The following is a 15,515-nucleotide window of genomic DNA, read 5'->3' on the forward strand; positions in this document are numbered from 1 at the left end:
ATAGTCTATAGATTTTTTTCAAATCAAATAATAATAATAAATTTAAATGCTTTCTGACACAGTCCAAAGTTACACCAACAAATAATGGTAAATAATTGTACATATACAGTTGATAGCCAGATTTGGATTTATTTTTTTTAATGAAATGGTAAAAATCAGTTGTGCTACTGATAGAACATTCTTATGTACCTGGATAATCTACATTGGTCATGTACCGTGGAACTTCTCAATGAAAATGAGAAAAGAACTGATGATGGATCCTTTACTGACAAGCAGAGAAAATTGTCACTTTCTTCTACAGAAGGGCAGTAAATGCAAAAATCTTTGAATCTAATTTAAAGCACCTTTCCATCATGCCAGAAAGAAGGAAAGAGATTTTTTACTTGAAGCTCTATTATAATGTTTATATAAATTAAGAATAAGAGGCTATGATAGCTGGCTTTTCATTGCTCCTAAATATTTGAGAGAAAGACTGCAAGTGAATCCTCAATAACTTTAAAAGGTATTTTTGGTCAAGTAACCTGACAGCACTTATTGAACAACTCTGCTGCTGATGGAATAATGAGCAGGAAAGCAACTTCATGTTCACTAACCATTTTCGTCAATAAGCTCATCTTTGAAAATAGTTTCTCCTCCTCGCAATAAAGAAACACACAAATAAATAAATAACACCAAGGACAATAGGACACAGGCTTCATATTATGGACCCAATGATTTCTAAATTCATTCTAGAAAGAGAACCATTTTCGGTGTAAGTCATCTATCAGTCAAGCAGCTCTGTAGCTTTTTGCTCCCTGCAGGGCAAGGTCTGCTCATCCTTGCTTCTGTCATTTTAAACTACAGAAGGGCGGAAACCAAGCATCTAAGAGCACTGCTACCTTTTAATTCTCTTAGACAGATTTGTCCCCTTCCAAACAGGATTTTTAAATCACTTTGTGACAAAGAACTCTGAACTCAGGCATCTGAACTGTGCTGACACCAACGTTATTCTTTAAGAAAAACACTGAGCCCTTCGTGCATATAGACATGCACGTGCATAAACAAAATCAAGTGATGTTCGTACAGATGTTACCACTGCAGCTGGAAAAAGTGACTGAGCTGTACTAAGTTACTTGGTTTTACTTTGGTGTGCTGACTCCATGCCCTTGCGCATACCTCTTAGTGCCAAATACCTGTATAACTTTGACGCTGTTTGCACAGAAGAAAGTAGAAACTTTTTTAGAAGTAGAAACACAGATCTTCTGCAGATCTAATACCACTTTTTGGGGAAAAAAAAATCCAGGTAGAGGAAAACTTGGGTGATTTTTCAAAATGAAGCATTTCACCTCGTTTTGGGAGCACACCCCGAGCCAGCCACCTCGTACTTTTCCAATACTCACAAGCAACACACACATAAAACCAGGTCCCCGTATACCAACTGATGTGGAAGTGCCACTATAAAGTATTGTGACATCTCCGTTTGACCCGCTGTATTTTAAGAACAAGTTTAAAATTCTAATGCACAGCAGAAGTCCCTGCACCAGGCCTGTGGCTGCCTGCAGAGCTTTACTGCTGGTTCTGAGCCAGGGGAAGGGGAATTGCAGCAGACAACCCCGGGGGAAGCAGCCTCAGAACATCTTTTTCTTTGGGCCAAGCACAAGAAGGACTTTAGAAGCACCAACATGATACCCCTGCTGATTTCCTGTCTCTGCTGTGCTTTTATCTTTGGTGCACAAAAATCGGTTACAGTCTCTGCCATAAGAGATGCAATATACTGATTTATGCCTAATTAAGGATGAAGCACAGAAACAACATTTGATTGTTGTTTACCTTTCGACATCTGTTGGCCTCTTTCAAATACAGTGATTTGAAAAAAGGGAAGAAACCTCACTAATTGCTCTTAGAGCTGCGTGAAGAGTTCAGGCTTTCTGTTTCTGGGCTTTTGTAGGGATGAGCTATGTTTCAGATGTAGTGTGTGTTGCTATGGTAATTATTATTTTACTGAATGGTATACATTCAGAACTGATTTCATATTGTCAGACAGCAATTAAACAGATTAGGCTGTGTATACTCACAGTTCTGAAATATTTCCAATTTTGTTTTAAATGTTAGGGCATGTGAAAAGCACTGGCCTGACAGTCCTGGAAAATGAAACACTAATTCAAAGGGCAGCTCCAGCTGTACAGGTTGCCTCTTACCTCCTCAGCGGCCTATTCACAGGCCAGTGCAGAGATGCAGCAAGACGTTTGGGTGCCTCAAGTCAGACACTCTCTCAGGCTCCTTGCAGCTGCAGCTGTCTCCTGCTTATCCTTCTGCTGCAGACTTGAAATCTCTCCTTCCAGACGGCTGTAGCAGCCACAGTAACTGCCAGAGATCAAATATTTTAGCATCTGCCTTCCATTATTACCGTAGTGGTCAGGAGAAAGTTTTTGGCCTCTCAGCTGCTAACCACTGAGGAAAAATGGCACGTGAAGATAAATCATGTTCCTCATCCTGCAGTCCCATCTCCTGCCATGCAGCTCCCATGGACAGCACACTGCTCAGAGCACGGAAACGTCCACATGGCATCAGCTGCAGCCCTGCATCCTGCGTGGGTACCAGGACTGCAGCTGAGGAAGAGAAACAGGAATCAACATGATTTAATTCCTGAGAGGCTCTAAGTATCTCAGAGTAAATATATATATATATATATATATTCCTGAAATGCCAAAATGCTGAAAATTGTGTAACCAAAACCAGGAAAGCTGAAGTTTTATTTGCCATGCTATAGCTTGGCAAAGGAGGATGTTTTTATGGCAGGAATGGGAAATCAAGAGAGTCCAGGCTTGTGCCTAGCTTTTATATATGCTTTCTTTGGTAAATCAATCAGTTGTGGAATCCCATTTTTTCCCATGCTAAGAAATAACTCAAGAAGAAACTTGATGTATGTGAGTAGGGGTAGTCAGGGAGACGAATGATGGGTTTGAAAACTCATAGATGAAAAACCACTAGAAAAATGCACAGAATTATGAGGAAGGAAAGTAACTGTGCAACCTCTGAACAAAGTGCAATCACCTCTAAAAAAAGAGAAATTTCAGCATCTGCATCAGTTCTGTAGGCCCATGACAAGATACAGGCAATTATACAGGCAAAAATAGGGTCAATCTTTAAGCTCTGTGGGGAGGACAACTGACAGACACAGAGCAGTAAGGAAAATGGTAAGATGTTCTTTTAATTATCTGTATATTTTTTGGTCATCCTCTCTAGCAAGTAAATTATTTTCATAGGTTGACACATTACAGCTTGTGGGAGAAGTCAGTTAAGAGATCAGGAATGAGTCAGCGTTAGAAGGAGGATAGAAACATTAATCTTGAGGAAAGAGCTGAAGGGCGAGAGGAAAACAGTATCATTCACGAGGAGAGGAAATATTATGGGCACAGAGGGTCTGAAAGGTGAACAGAGTGATTGCTGCAGAAGGCAACAGCCTGCGGGGAGCTGAGGGAACACAGGCCATAAACAGGGAAGGAAAAACAGGACGAAAATAAGGCGGAGCCTTGAAAACTAAGATAAAAGTGATTTTGATTGTGAAAGGAGAGCATAATTTGCCCAAAGGAGGTCATGTCATGGCAACATGACTGGAACAATGGTAGAGCGTTTGCTATTTCTCTGGGTGATAAGGAATCGACATCATCTAGTCATTTCACTAGCGGCATTTCAGCCTGTTCACAAAGGATCTGGCATTCATTCAGGAAAGTCCTGACTTATCTCTTTGTCCCAGCTCCCAACCCTGTGAATAGTGTGGGTTTTTTTGTATGACATCAGCATATCAGTAAAATACCTAATTTGTTCACAATTGTAATCACTCCTTAAAAACCACTAAACCAGGAATGACTTTGATACCTTTCAGATCAAGCTGTCGTATTTACAAAATGTAATTTGTTGAGTAGCCCTGACATATGGTCAGAATAATTGGGTTTTCTTGCATATGATCATCTTCCAAGAAAAAATTGACTCTGAGGGAACTATGAAGGAAAAAAGGATGTAAAATGAACCAGTATTTAGTTCCAAAGGAACTTATAATGCACACTTAATTTTAATAGTGATTGAAACTATCTGCTTGGCTTCGTATTCAGGATAATCATGACTAAAACAAACTGGTGATTCTCTTTCTTATACCTTTCAGAAAAAAATATTTTTGTCTGTAGAGAACAGGGAAATGCAAACGAGGGTCACATTAACCAGACTTAGTGCTACCAAGAGCTTGAAAAATTAACCTTAACTATAATTTCTACAATTGGGACAGGAAGGAAAAAAAAACAAAACTGTTAGTGGCAGGATTCCACAATGCAAGTTTAGTAAAGCTCATAATCCTCAGCTTTCCAAAAGGGCTGCAACATGAAAGTGCCGTGGTGAACAAACAGATCATTCTTTAAGACAGCACTCGCAGCTGAAGGACAAGCGAAATGGCAGCCACAGCGACGTCCCTGGCTTTCTCCTTAAAACGGTTCGAACGCCATCCTGCAGCCCTTGCCTAGTTAACTTGCAATCAGCACGTGTGAGGCTGAAGTAAGTTATTTTAGGAGCCAACTGGGAAGGAGATTCTGCTTTTTTGAAATTGAATTGTTTTCTATGGTTTAAGACTGTTTCCATGGAGAGACCACAGCACAGAAACATCTTTAGGCCAAGAGCCTTGCTGCAGGCTTATCTGAATGAAAGCACCACAGCAGGAAGGATAATCGAGGCCAGTTGTTAAAATTCATGGGCGTTCTCCTATGCTTCACAGAGGAGCAATTTATTTTCGCTATTTTGATCCGTTAAGCATTTGAAAGGTAAACAGTGCTATACATACCTTCTCTTAAATGACATATCTTAATATAATATTTATTCAGGATAAAATAATGTTAGATGCAACAGTGGCATGATACTGGATGACGACGATAAAGTGACAGACAAATTTATACTTAGACAAATGTAAAAGGATGCACGGGGTGGGAAATATTCATCCTAACTTCACACACAAAACAGTGGGCTCTGAACTGTCTATTACCACTCAGGAGAAACATCTCCTAAGTTATAATAAATAGTTCTGCGAAAATGCCAGCTTACTCTTCACTAACGTGAAAGGAAGCAAATAGAGTGGTAGTAATCAGTAGAAACAGAAACAGGATTACACAACTTTATAAACACTGAGAGTGCAACCAGCGGGAATGCTGCGTCTGATTTGGGCCTCAGCCCCAGTTCCCCTCCTTCCACCTTCCCTCTCCCAATGGACACATACACACAGAGCAAGAAAAGATACGGAAAAGGGTAATAAAATCAAAGAAAGAACAGTTGCTGCTCTTTAAGGAACAATTAAAAGGTTACATTTTTAACAAAAACATTTGCATGCACTTGTGGAAGAAATCTAGAGGATATGCTGTACGCTCTTGCACAGCTCCATATCAAAAAAACAAACCTCAACCTTTCTCACAAAACATTTTGCTAGTCAACCACCTTCTTCCTACGTATTTTTAAGACAATTGTGAACAATGCTATATACGTGTAGGTATTTAGGGGGATTTCTGAATTAGTTTATAGTTCTCCCAACAGGTAGTGCTGTTTTCAAGGTCACATGCTTAAGACTGCAACACTCAACAACTGATGCATATTAAATAATCCACATATAACATCTGAGGCAGCCAAAATTACCCCTATTGAACTACAGATAGACATTTATATAAGTCCTGAGAACATTTTAAGAGCTTATTAAATCTTTAACAAGTTATCATTAACAATCTTTATTTTGAACTGTCAAAATAAGCACAAAAAAAAGCCTGTGGTAATTTACATACCGTCCCTTGCATTTTTGTCCAAACTTCATCCAGGCTAGAAGCAATCCATGTTTAGGCAAGACAGCAGGGAAATATGATGTACAGGCTTCACACAAGATTGCCTTTGCTTTCCTACTGCACTCTTATAACAACCACTGAGATGTAGCTTCCCCCTGTAGTCCTCCCTTCACATGAACGTGCTTATATCTGCATGTCGTCTGACACATCAGTCCCATCGCGTGGGCTGTGGCAGGAGCCAGCAGAGCAGAACTGCACCAAAGCAGGGCCTCTGGTCCTGCGCTGGCAGCTCAAGCTGAGATTCAGTGCTTACCGACTGCAGCTCTTGCCACACTGAGCCACGGCACTGCAAGGGGATGCTGGAGGCTTCTTCCAGTCAGGGCAATGGGATGGAGTGCAGCCTGCTAGGCTGCAAGGCCAAACCAGTGCAGTCACAGCACCAGTAACTCAGCACAGCTGCAGAGGAAATATCACAGTTTCATAGGCATAGCCCACCCCAGCAAAGGAAAACTATCCACAATTGTGAAATATATTTTGAGTCTTTGCTTACAAAAGATGATCAACTGCACTGCCTTACAACCCAGTTGAAGAACCTTCACCTTGTTTTAATGTATTGCACCAAGTTGTGCATACTATGCCTGTGCTAGAAGGGCATCTCCACACCTTTCCCAAAACAACAATAATTTAAAACCTGAACAAAGAAAGAAAGGCAGCCACTGCCAATTTTCTCTGGCAAGTCAGGACGTTGCCACTTGTGCTGGCTTTGCTCCTGGCTCTCCTGCCCACAATAAATGTCAGTGTCACGTTCTCATAACTCAGCACCAAGTCACACAAGCTGATACTCAGAAGACGATAGCAGGGTCTGGGAGCATTTGCTGTAGCTGAAGAAATTCCAAGGCACTTAATACCAGAACATTTACCTTTGACATCAGAACCTATGTATACACGAGAGGAACAATTTATGCTGACATTTTCCATAGCAATGCTCTTTTCCATTACAAACGCATCATGTTCTTCTTTCAATTTTTACGCATAAAAAACAATGACCTTACAAGTAACATTTCAATTTTCAGGAAGTTTTAACTAAGATGATCATCATACCCAAAGGAATATAATGTTAAAATATTATTCTCTTGAACTTTGCAAATCACAGCAAGATACCGGGATGAGTAACAAACCTTTCACTGATTTAATACATATGCGCTGCTGTGAGATGTTTTTGCACACAAAGGTTAATTTGCTTCTCTCTGCACAATAATATTTATAATTGATAGAGTCCATATTCGCTCGCTCAACCTCAAGTATCCTGGATATGAACAGCAGCACACAGAAGCAAAATGACGACATTTTGACCATTTTTTTGACCTGCACTTCTTGGACTGATCAGGAAGTATCTTGTTAAGATGCAAATGAGCAGCCCACATGAAAGGAACTCCAGCCTACCGACTGCTTTTGTAATTCCCTGGGTTATGACAAACATTGATAAACGCTGGCAGACATTTTCTAATCACTACCTGCAGACTTGCACATCGTGCATTGATCAAGACCACATTATCAATATTCTGTATAATACACACGGGTAAGTAACCTTTTGCTTTTTCTTCTTAGGAGAATTCAGTTCTGTGGCTACCATGGGTAAATGAAGCAAGGACACGGATGAGTCACAAAAGTACTTTCAGCCAAGATCCTGCAAGCAAGGCCTGTCAGCTGAAAGAAACTGAATGCTAATCTATTTTACTTCTTGAAATTCTGGATCCAATTCCACCTTTTTGTTGCATCTTTGGGGACAAACTCAGAAAAAAACAAAAAAGCTTGCTTTGTCACATTTCTTCTCCAGAGAATTCAGGAAAAGAATCTATTTGTACCATTGCAGGTTGAAAGAATCTGAATCAACAGTGACTCGCTCAGCTAGTTCCTGACTCAAAGACAAGTGAATCGAGAACACACGGCATCTTTTTCTCCAACTGTAGCAATTAGCCCCAATGGATTTTACACATTCAAAAATACATTTATGATGCCTCATTAGCTTGGCTTGATGAATAAATTCCATCTATCAACATTTATTTTACTAGATTTCACTTCTACTATACTTGACTTGAAAAGGAAATGAAGAAAAATGTAGGCTTGCAGGAACTATTTGCACAAGGACTTCGTTATGGGTGAAGAAAAACAATTTCATAAGTTTATTTATTGTGGGTAAGAGAAAAGAATTATCCACCTGCTTTAAAAGTTCTTCTTAACACTCATCTTACAGAGAGGTAAGGACGTCGATTGCTGTCTCCCCAGTAAGATTGTCAGAAATCAATAGCAGCTGTATCCAGAGAGCTGGAAGTGATGATCACCTGCCTACTCATTCGGCAAGGAACTGAGATGACATGAGTTGGTGGCATTGGCCTGGTTCTTCATACACACCTGCTCTGACCACGTAAGTCACCAGCAGAACTGCCAGCAGCACGCAGTTTTGAGATGAGTGCTGACCAGGGATGAGGGGTGGCAAGGCAACAGCGACCAGAAACCCAAAGAACCCCTGCGCTAACCCCTTTCTCCACAAGAATTATTTGCACTGGAAGATGCCATAAGGAAAACTGGTAGCACAACTGGTATAAATTGTTCTGATAAATAACAGAGGACGTGAGCTTCAAGAGAGAAAGAACAGTCTCTATCAGCTCTAAATTGAAATGTATTCCTTTACAGAGCATGGGTACATATCTGTGTGCATATATTTTTAAAAATAAAATAGCAAGCAGACAGATGTTGATTTATGGAGAGTCAGAATTAAGATAGCCTACTTACAGATGACACCATTCAGCACTAGGTTGTTTTGTCCTATTTTACGTTACTTTTTCATTGCCAAATGCCATAACATCGCCCCATCTCCAGTGTATTTTAATAGCACTTTCATACCACAAAGGTACTAAAATGCCAGAACATTTCAGCAGCGTGTATATTAAGGCTTCCATCATGCAAGAATAACTACAAAATTGCTATTTTGTGTCTTTGATATCTACCTGTAGAGAGGTAGCTGTAATCCTAAAAGTCTTTATCTCTCAATCTTATCTCCAATACAGTGCTGAAATGACTCGTGTTACCAAATGGAAAAAATAAAATAAAATAAATGTGGGCTTATGCTATGCTATATTAAAAGCTTGGCATTATTTGATTAAATAGCTACATTTGCCTGCTTTGATACTACAATCACAGATCTTACCCTTTCTGACAATACATAACCCGAGACAGTTGGCACTCTATCAACCATTCCAGACTTGGAAGGATTATAGGTGCACTGACAGTTAAATGGAGTTAGAGTCCTCTGCCAAAGACAGATAAGTAGCAAGCACTCTTTGATAAGTCCTATCAGAGCTACAGTCTGACATGAATTCCTTTGCAAGGCTACTAAATCTTATGCTCTGACCCTCACTATGCACATTGCCATGTGCCCCAGTAGAGGCTGAACTCCCTTGCACCACCAAATCCATTCCTTGCCCTTCCCCAGCTACATGCATGCTGCTTCACATTCCTGACCCAAAAGAAGAGGTCAGGCACGGTGGGGCAGGGAGGGGAAGAAGATGGAATGCTTTTGTAATAGCAAGGAGGCCTAGCCAGAATTGTTAATCCAGTTAGCTGCAAAACAAAAATCTGGTGGCTTTGTGACAAAGGAATGAGGCTGCACAGTACAGTGCAAACACTGAGAGTTTACAGACAAACAATAATTTCCATCATTTGCATGGAGTTACTCCTCTGAAAGCAGTTTCCGTAGAAACATTGCAGTTGGGGGGCAGTTTAAGTCTTAGATCTTTAGTTCCAATGATTCTTCTGCGCGCCAGATTTTTATGATAATCATCCATGTAGGCACACACATGCAGAGCACGAGGGTACCTGCCAGTACCACTCAGTAACAGCAGATCGAGTTGGCTGAACTCTTTTATAGGAGTACCATGATGCTCGCTTCTGTAGAATTTGGTCATACTTTTACTCACGTAACCGGGTTGCTACATCATTACAAATCCATTCTGAAATCTCTTCCTATCTTCAACATCATTTGGTAAAAGAACAGAGCTCCAGCAGCAAAAGCATTACTGTATGTGTAATGAAGATTTCAGATCAAACATCTCAACAGCTTCATTTAAAATAAATGCATTATAATTTCCTAGATTATTACCTGCCAAAGCTCAGTGGGTGGTCTCTGAAGGCCTACGCCGTCAGGAATCCCAGGTTCTTAGAATCTTGTCATATCTGTCTGCATCCACCCCCTCAGTGTTTCCAGTTTCCCTTCTTCTGCTTCAAAAAGTAATTCCCTTGCTAGCTGTCACATTAAGATACTGGGATACAGTTCTGCTGCTGCACTTCTGGATTCTAACTGAACCTGATTGTCAAGTTGGCCAACAGAACGCGAGTACCACCTACTGCAGTGCCTTGAGCTAATGAAAGTCAATTTCTAATTTCTAATCTTAATTGCGATCCATAGGGCTTGAATGAAACTTACTCATACAAATAGAGACAGAACTGATAGGAAGCATTTGTATTCCGTATGGCTGTTTAGGATTATACATGATCCAGATTTGTTCCTTCAAGTTTGGATATTTTTTAGGGAGAGGGATGTGGCAGCCCAGTGCGTTATCACAGGAGCAAATCTGGCTAAGTTTAAGAGCGCAGTCAAACCTGGGAAAAAAACTGGGAACTGGTTTCAAGTCACATGTAGTCAAACCAGCTTTGAATTGTATATTATCACTGTATAGTTACATTTATATATGAACAGACATCCATTAAAGTGCCTCCTAGACCTCCTTGTGAGCAGCATATTCCCTGAGGGTGTTAAGGTCTAACTCCTGACTGAGAAATCACCTCTGGCTCTTCACTCCCTGTTCTATACCCAGTGATACAAATCAGCCAAGAGCATGTGAAGTTTACTAATGTTCACATGGCGTTCTCTGAAATGTGACCTAGAGGGAAGTTTTGTCCTTTATCAGAATTTGCCTGCTTGCCTAATTCTGTACACTAACACATCAATTAACTGATTCTGTATTTTTCAGTCTGCTTATAAGCACGTTATCTTTAACCAAAGAATCTAATTTTATCTCAGCAGTGAGCATGGACAGGCTTGTTTACTATCTTGACTGCCTTACACAGGATCTAGGCTGTGTATTTGTGTCTGGTGTTTTCTTATTCTGTTTTTAATTGAACTCCACAACTGGGCCAATAGTTTGCAGAGAGAAAAACATCTACAAGATATTTTCAAGCATGATATCAAGGGTAACACTTCCTAAAGGGCTCTGTCTACGGTGCCGTTTTTCAGAAACTTTCCTAGTTTGTTGTTCCCACCAGTGTTACGATAAGGGTAGCGATTTTAGACACCTCACTGTAAAATGTCTTTATCGTGTCGCTTACCCTTGCACTAAGTGAGAATAGCAGCCTATATTTTCTACTGATACTAGCACTAGTACTCTCTCGTGTTTTCATGGATAGCACTGTAATGGTTTTATAACTACATGCAGAAAGGAACAGTAAAGTCAGAGTAAAATCAATCACCCTGTATCTAACTACCAGTGCTGTTTTAGAAATGCATTGCTTTATCTTACACATATTGTTTTTCTTGAATAATTTTCTTTTCATGAATAATTAACTTTTGAAAGCAAATACAAAGAGTGACCTCATCTTCCTACAACTAACTGCATTCACACAACTGAAGTGTAAATTCTATTTGGATCCAGGAGGATGAGAAAACAATGAACCTGTGGAGCACTGACTTGCGGAAAGCTTTCTTTCACAAGTTATCCAAGCACATAGGCTGGAACATGGAACATGGAACCTGGGGAGTCATGAATAAATTTATTACAGCTGCATGTTCCTTATTTTGGTATTAAGTGAACATAGCACTCCACAGAAGTTCTGCTAGCAGAGTACCTGATCTCTTATATACGAGAAAGAACAAATCTACTAATTACCAATTCCATCCAATGTATGTATTTGGATAGCTGGAACTAGTTGGTCAGTTAGCCTTTGACTTTTAAAACCAAGTACATTGACCTCCTCACCTCCTCCCAATTGCTAACAAGCAGCAACCAGAGTTCATTAACACCAGCTTTTTATGCAGCTTTGCTATGTCAATGTACTTCTGGTTTTTATGAGGCTTCTAGACAATAATAAATTCTTATTTCCCATTTACAAAACAGTAAAATAACATTAGAGAATGATAGATCTATCTTTTCAAACTGTTCCTGGAAGTATAAAAACATCTATATCTGATTTGAATACAGAAACATTAGTTAAACAAAACCATTTGGACTGTCTATTTACCTTGCTAGACTTCCTTCATCATGAAAGAAATATTCAATACTGATTAAAAAAAAAAGACTGTGAAACTGCAGAAAAATTACAGTCCTATAAACCCATTATTACAGTGTTAAAGCTGTTGTACTACAGCTACTTTTGACAATGATTGGATAAGTAAGTGCATATGGTTCTCCAAGAACATACAGTTTTCACCAAGGAATTGAAAAGAATATACAGTTTCTCACCTTGGTGAGGGAAAAGGGACACCAGTCCTTCAGTATTCATCGATTTCAGCTATCCAACTTTAAATGGAACTGATCAGGCTATTAGGTTCAATCAACACTTTACTCAGATGTTTAAACACAGCCCATTAGGTATGAAGTTAGCAGGTAACTGACTAAAGAAGCGAGCAGGCTAGCAATTTCTTTTAATAGTGTTTTAGCTGATCTGATGTTTCAGGTGGTCTCATCCCTCTCACAACTCCTCTTTTAATTACTTCCATTTGACAGAGCGTCTATTAGATTCTCTCAATCTGTCTCTTTACTCTTAAAGTGTTAATTGGCAGCCTCTATGGGTGTTTGGAAAACAACCCCATTTAGATTTCCTCTGTTCTGTTACAGGTTTTATCACCAGGTTTTCAACCATTAGTCAAAATGATCATGGTGTTAAACTCAAAAACTGCGCTTTTCACCTTTTGGAGAAATCATCCTGAATTCTGAGTTGTGCAGAATCTCACGTTCTACCACCTTCTTCCATTTCTTCACTGCTTCTCACACATTAGTATATGGCAGTAACTGGAGTTTATATTTATCCTACAAATAAATAGCAGAATCTAACTCTTAGAGGCATGCTGCTTCTCTATAGATCTTGTTTATAGAAAGACATGAAGCTTTTTTGAAGGGGGCTGAGGGTATGGAGAGAAGATTCGGAAGGAAAAGGATTTGGGGAGGAATTTTTTTTAAACATTTACTTTAAAATGAAGACCGATTTGCTCTTTTTTTAACTACAATTTTTCCAACTTCCTGTCCTGTTTTATGTATTTATCCTTTCTTATTCATAGAATGGAAAAGTAAAACAAATCTTTCTCCAAAGAAATACGTGGTAAATTAATTGATGCTGTTCCGAAACATAAGAGTCAATGGAACTACAGGAAGTGTTAGTTTATTCTTAGATTAAGACGTAGCAATTTTTTGAGGGTCATATCCTGTGCCTTTTTATTTAGCCCAAACTTCCTTTGGCATAACTTGGAAGCTGTTGACATGCAGAAAATGAGAATTAACCTCCGTACGTATTGTCTAGCTTGGCACTTTCCTCAAACTTTCCATGTGTACTGCTGCCGCTAGTGTTACTTACTACAAGGGTAGCTATTTCAGACATCTCACCGTAACAGCTTTTGTCGTGTCACTTAACCTTGCTCTAACTGAGACTTGCAACATGCAGCCCCTACTGCTCCATGGATAGCATTGTTTGGTCGCCAAAACTGAGCAGCTAAGAAAAGGAAATACAAGATTCTGGTGAATGTCTTTCAAAGAGCCTAGATGGGCACTTTAGCTAGGTACAATTCTATGGTTCTCCTTCTAGAAAAATAGCTTATTTAGCCGGTTTTCTTGACTACCCTTGCAAGATCTATTTTGCTGCAACCTTTTTTCTAGCAAATGCTCTGAATCTTTATTCTCCTGTAAGTACTGATACAACCTTCAGATGCCTATCACTGCAGAATCCCACAAGATCCCATTATAGAACACACCACAAGGCTACCAGAATAACATAAAGATATGGTATTTTTAATTTTTTTCGCAGTAGTGAGCATATTGGAAAATGAGGAAAACATTCTGCTGGCACATAGTATTTAAAATAGTTTATGATCTTATGCTATTATTTCCTTGTTACTTTTAACAAACCTAATTCCTTTTTTTTTTTTCAGCCCACAGAAATTTTGGGTTTTACTCCCACACTGCAGCAGCCCTTCATTTTTTTCCCGCCCCCTGATTTAACACCTCTGAACATTTTCTTTCCTATGTGCTAGATGGCCACAGGCAAAACGGAATGGCCCATTTTCAGCACTGAAAGGAGGCCGATGAATTCCTTTTCAGTCCTGCCCAAAAAAGTTTGAGTGAAGCCTGAACCAGCTCCCTGCAAAGCATCTCTTCACTGGTAACAGGCGGCTAATAGCAAACCCGCATGAGAACAAGAGCATAAGGAAGTACCAGATCTTCCCCTAACTTAGAAGTTAAGGTAGTGGCATAGCCCTAATATCTCGCAATGAAGCCAAAGCAAGCATAAACACAGCAGGGCAAAACCAGCTTTCAGAGTTTGGTTTCTTTTTAGGGAGTCTGCCACAACAAACCAGGGAAAAAATAGACCTGTGATGAGTTTCTCTATTTTGCAGGTCCATTTCACTTGACAAGGAGTCTCTAAGAAATGAATGGAAGCCCCAGGGGTGGGTTGCTCAGGTGGTGATATTACTTCATTCTTTCTTCCTCTTTCTGTTTTATTATTTCACCCTACCCGACTAGCTGCTTTTCATATCTTTACAAATATAAAACAGACTTCCTCAAAGTGCTTTCTTTTTTCTTTCTGTACTTCCTCAACAGATGTTTTTTGTTATCTCTAATTCAGATGGCAATTTTCTCAGAATTAAAAACAGAAAATACCCCCCCAAGGTGTTACTTCCAGATCTAATATTTTGTTCCACTCCATAATAAAGAGGACAAGACCAAGAGCCAGCTTTTCACTCCCTTCTTATTCCAAACTTTTGTTTGGCGAGGTAGTTTTTGTTCATCAATGGAGTGATCAAAATTTGGTATCTAGGCGAGCACAGAAAAATAAACAAGGAAAGGAAATATATATACATGTACCTGTGCCTCACCATAACATTTCTTGGGCTGTTACCACCTTCATCTTTATTACTCTTTTGTCAAGATACAGGTCAAGATACATGGAAACAGAAATTGCATTACTTCAGTTTTCAAAGGACAGTAAGTTGAACTGAATAGCTTTCAATAAAACACATTTTGCATTAATACATAAATGATGTTTTGTATTTCTTAAAATGTAATATAAAATTAATACAAATAGAACACCTTTTACAAACAAATTTAATCAAGTTACTTAAAGTCCACTGCTTTCTGCATTAAATTCTCAATTAGGACGAAATTAAGAAATGTTTTTCAGATTTGTTGTATCCTGCTGTATACACCTATTCACACAATTAAAGATGCCTGTTCTTTCTCCCTGTTGATGCACCTTTCTTCTCTCACCTCCCAAGACACAGGGAGAGTTTGGAATGTTTGGGGGGAAAATGTTTTAGGATATTCTGTAATTTCAAAGGATAAACTGTATTTTCTTTAATCCCTAGAGCTAGGTTGAGAACTTTGAGGCTTGACTCAAATGTTTAGAAAGGACTCCATGTCACAAACATCAGCAGCACTTACAAAGACAAGGTGAGTGTGAGTTGCA

At 39.4% G+C, this 15,515-nt stretch overlaps 1 protein-coding gene across 3 annotated transcripts in view; it reads right to left on the bottom strand.

Moving 5' to 3' along the window:
• The window catches only part of PPM1E (protein phosphatase, Mg2+/Mn2+ dependent 1E), a 67,386-nt gene that overhangs the window by 42,092 nt on the left and 9,779 nt on the right, over positions 1–15,515 (bottom strand). The window contains exon 1 of one of the 3 annotated variants that reach the window (XM_068655785.1): positions 5,790–5,833. The exons of the other annotated variants lie outside the window; for them this stretch is intronic. Within the exon in view, the coding sequence (XP_068511886.1) occupies positions 5,790–5,818 (29 nt within the window). The 5' untranslated portion in view covers positions 5,819–5,833. Of the gene's footprint in view, positions 1–5,789; positions 5,834–15,515 lie in introns of those variants that run through there. 3 annotated transcript variants of the gene reach the window in all.

This window comes from Anas acuta, chromosome 19 (assembly GCF_963932015.1).
Source record: "Anas acuta chromosome 19, bAnaAcu1.1, whole genome shotgun sequence".
NCBI classification, from domain to species: domain Eukaryota; kingdom Metazoa; phylum Chordata; class Aves; order Anseriformes; family Anatidae; genus Anas; species Anas acuta.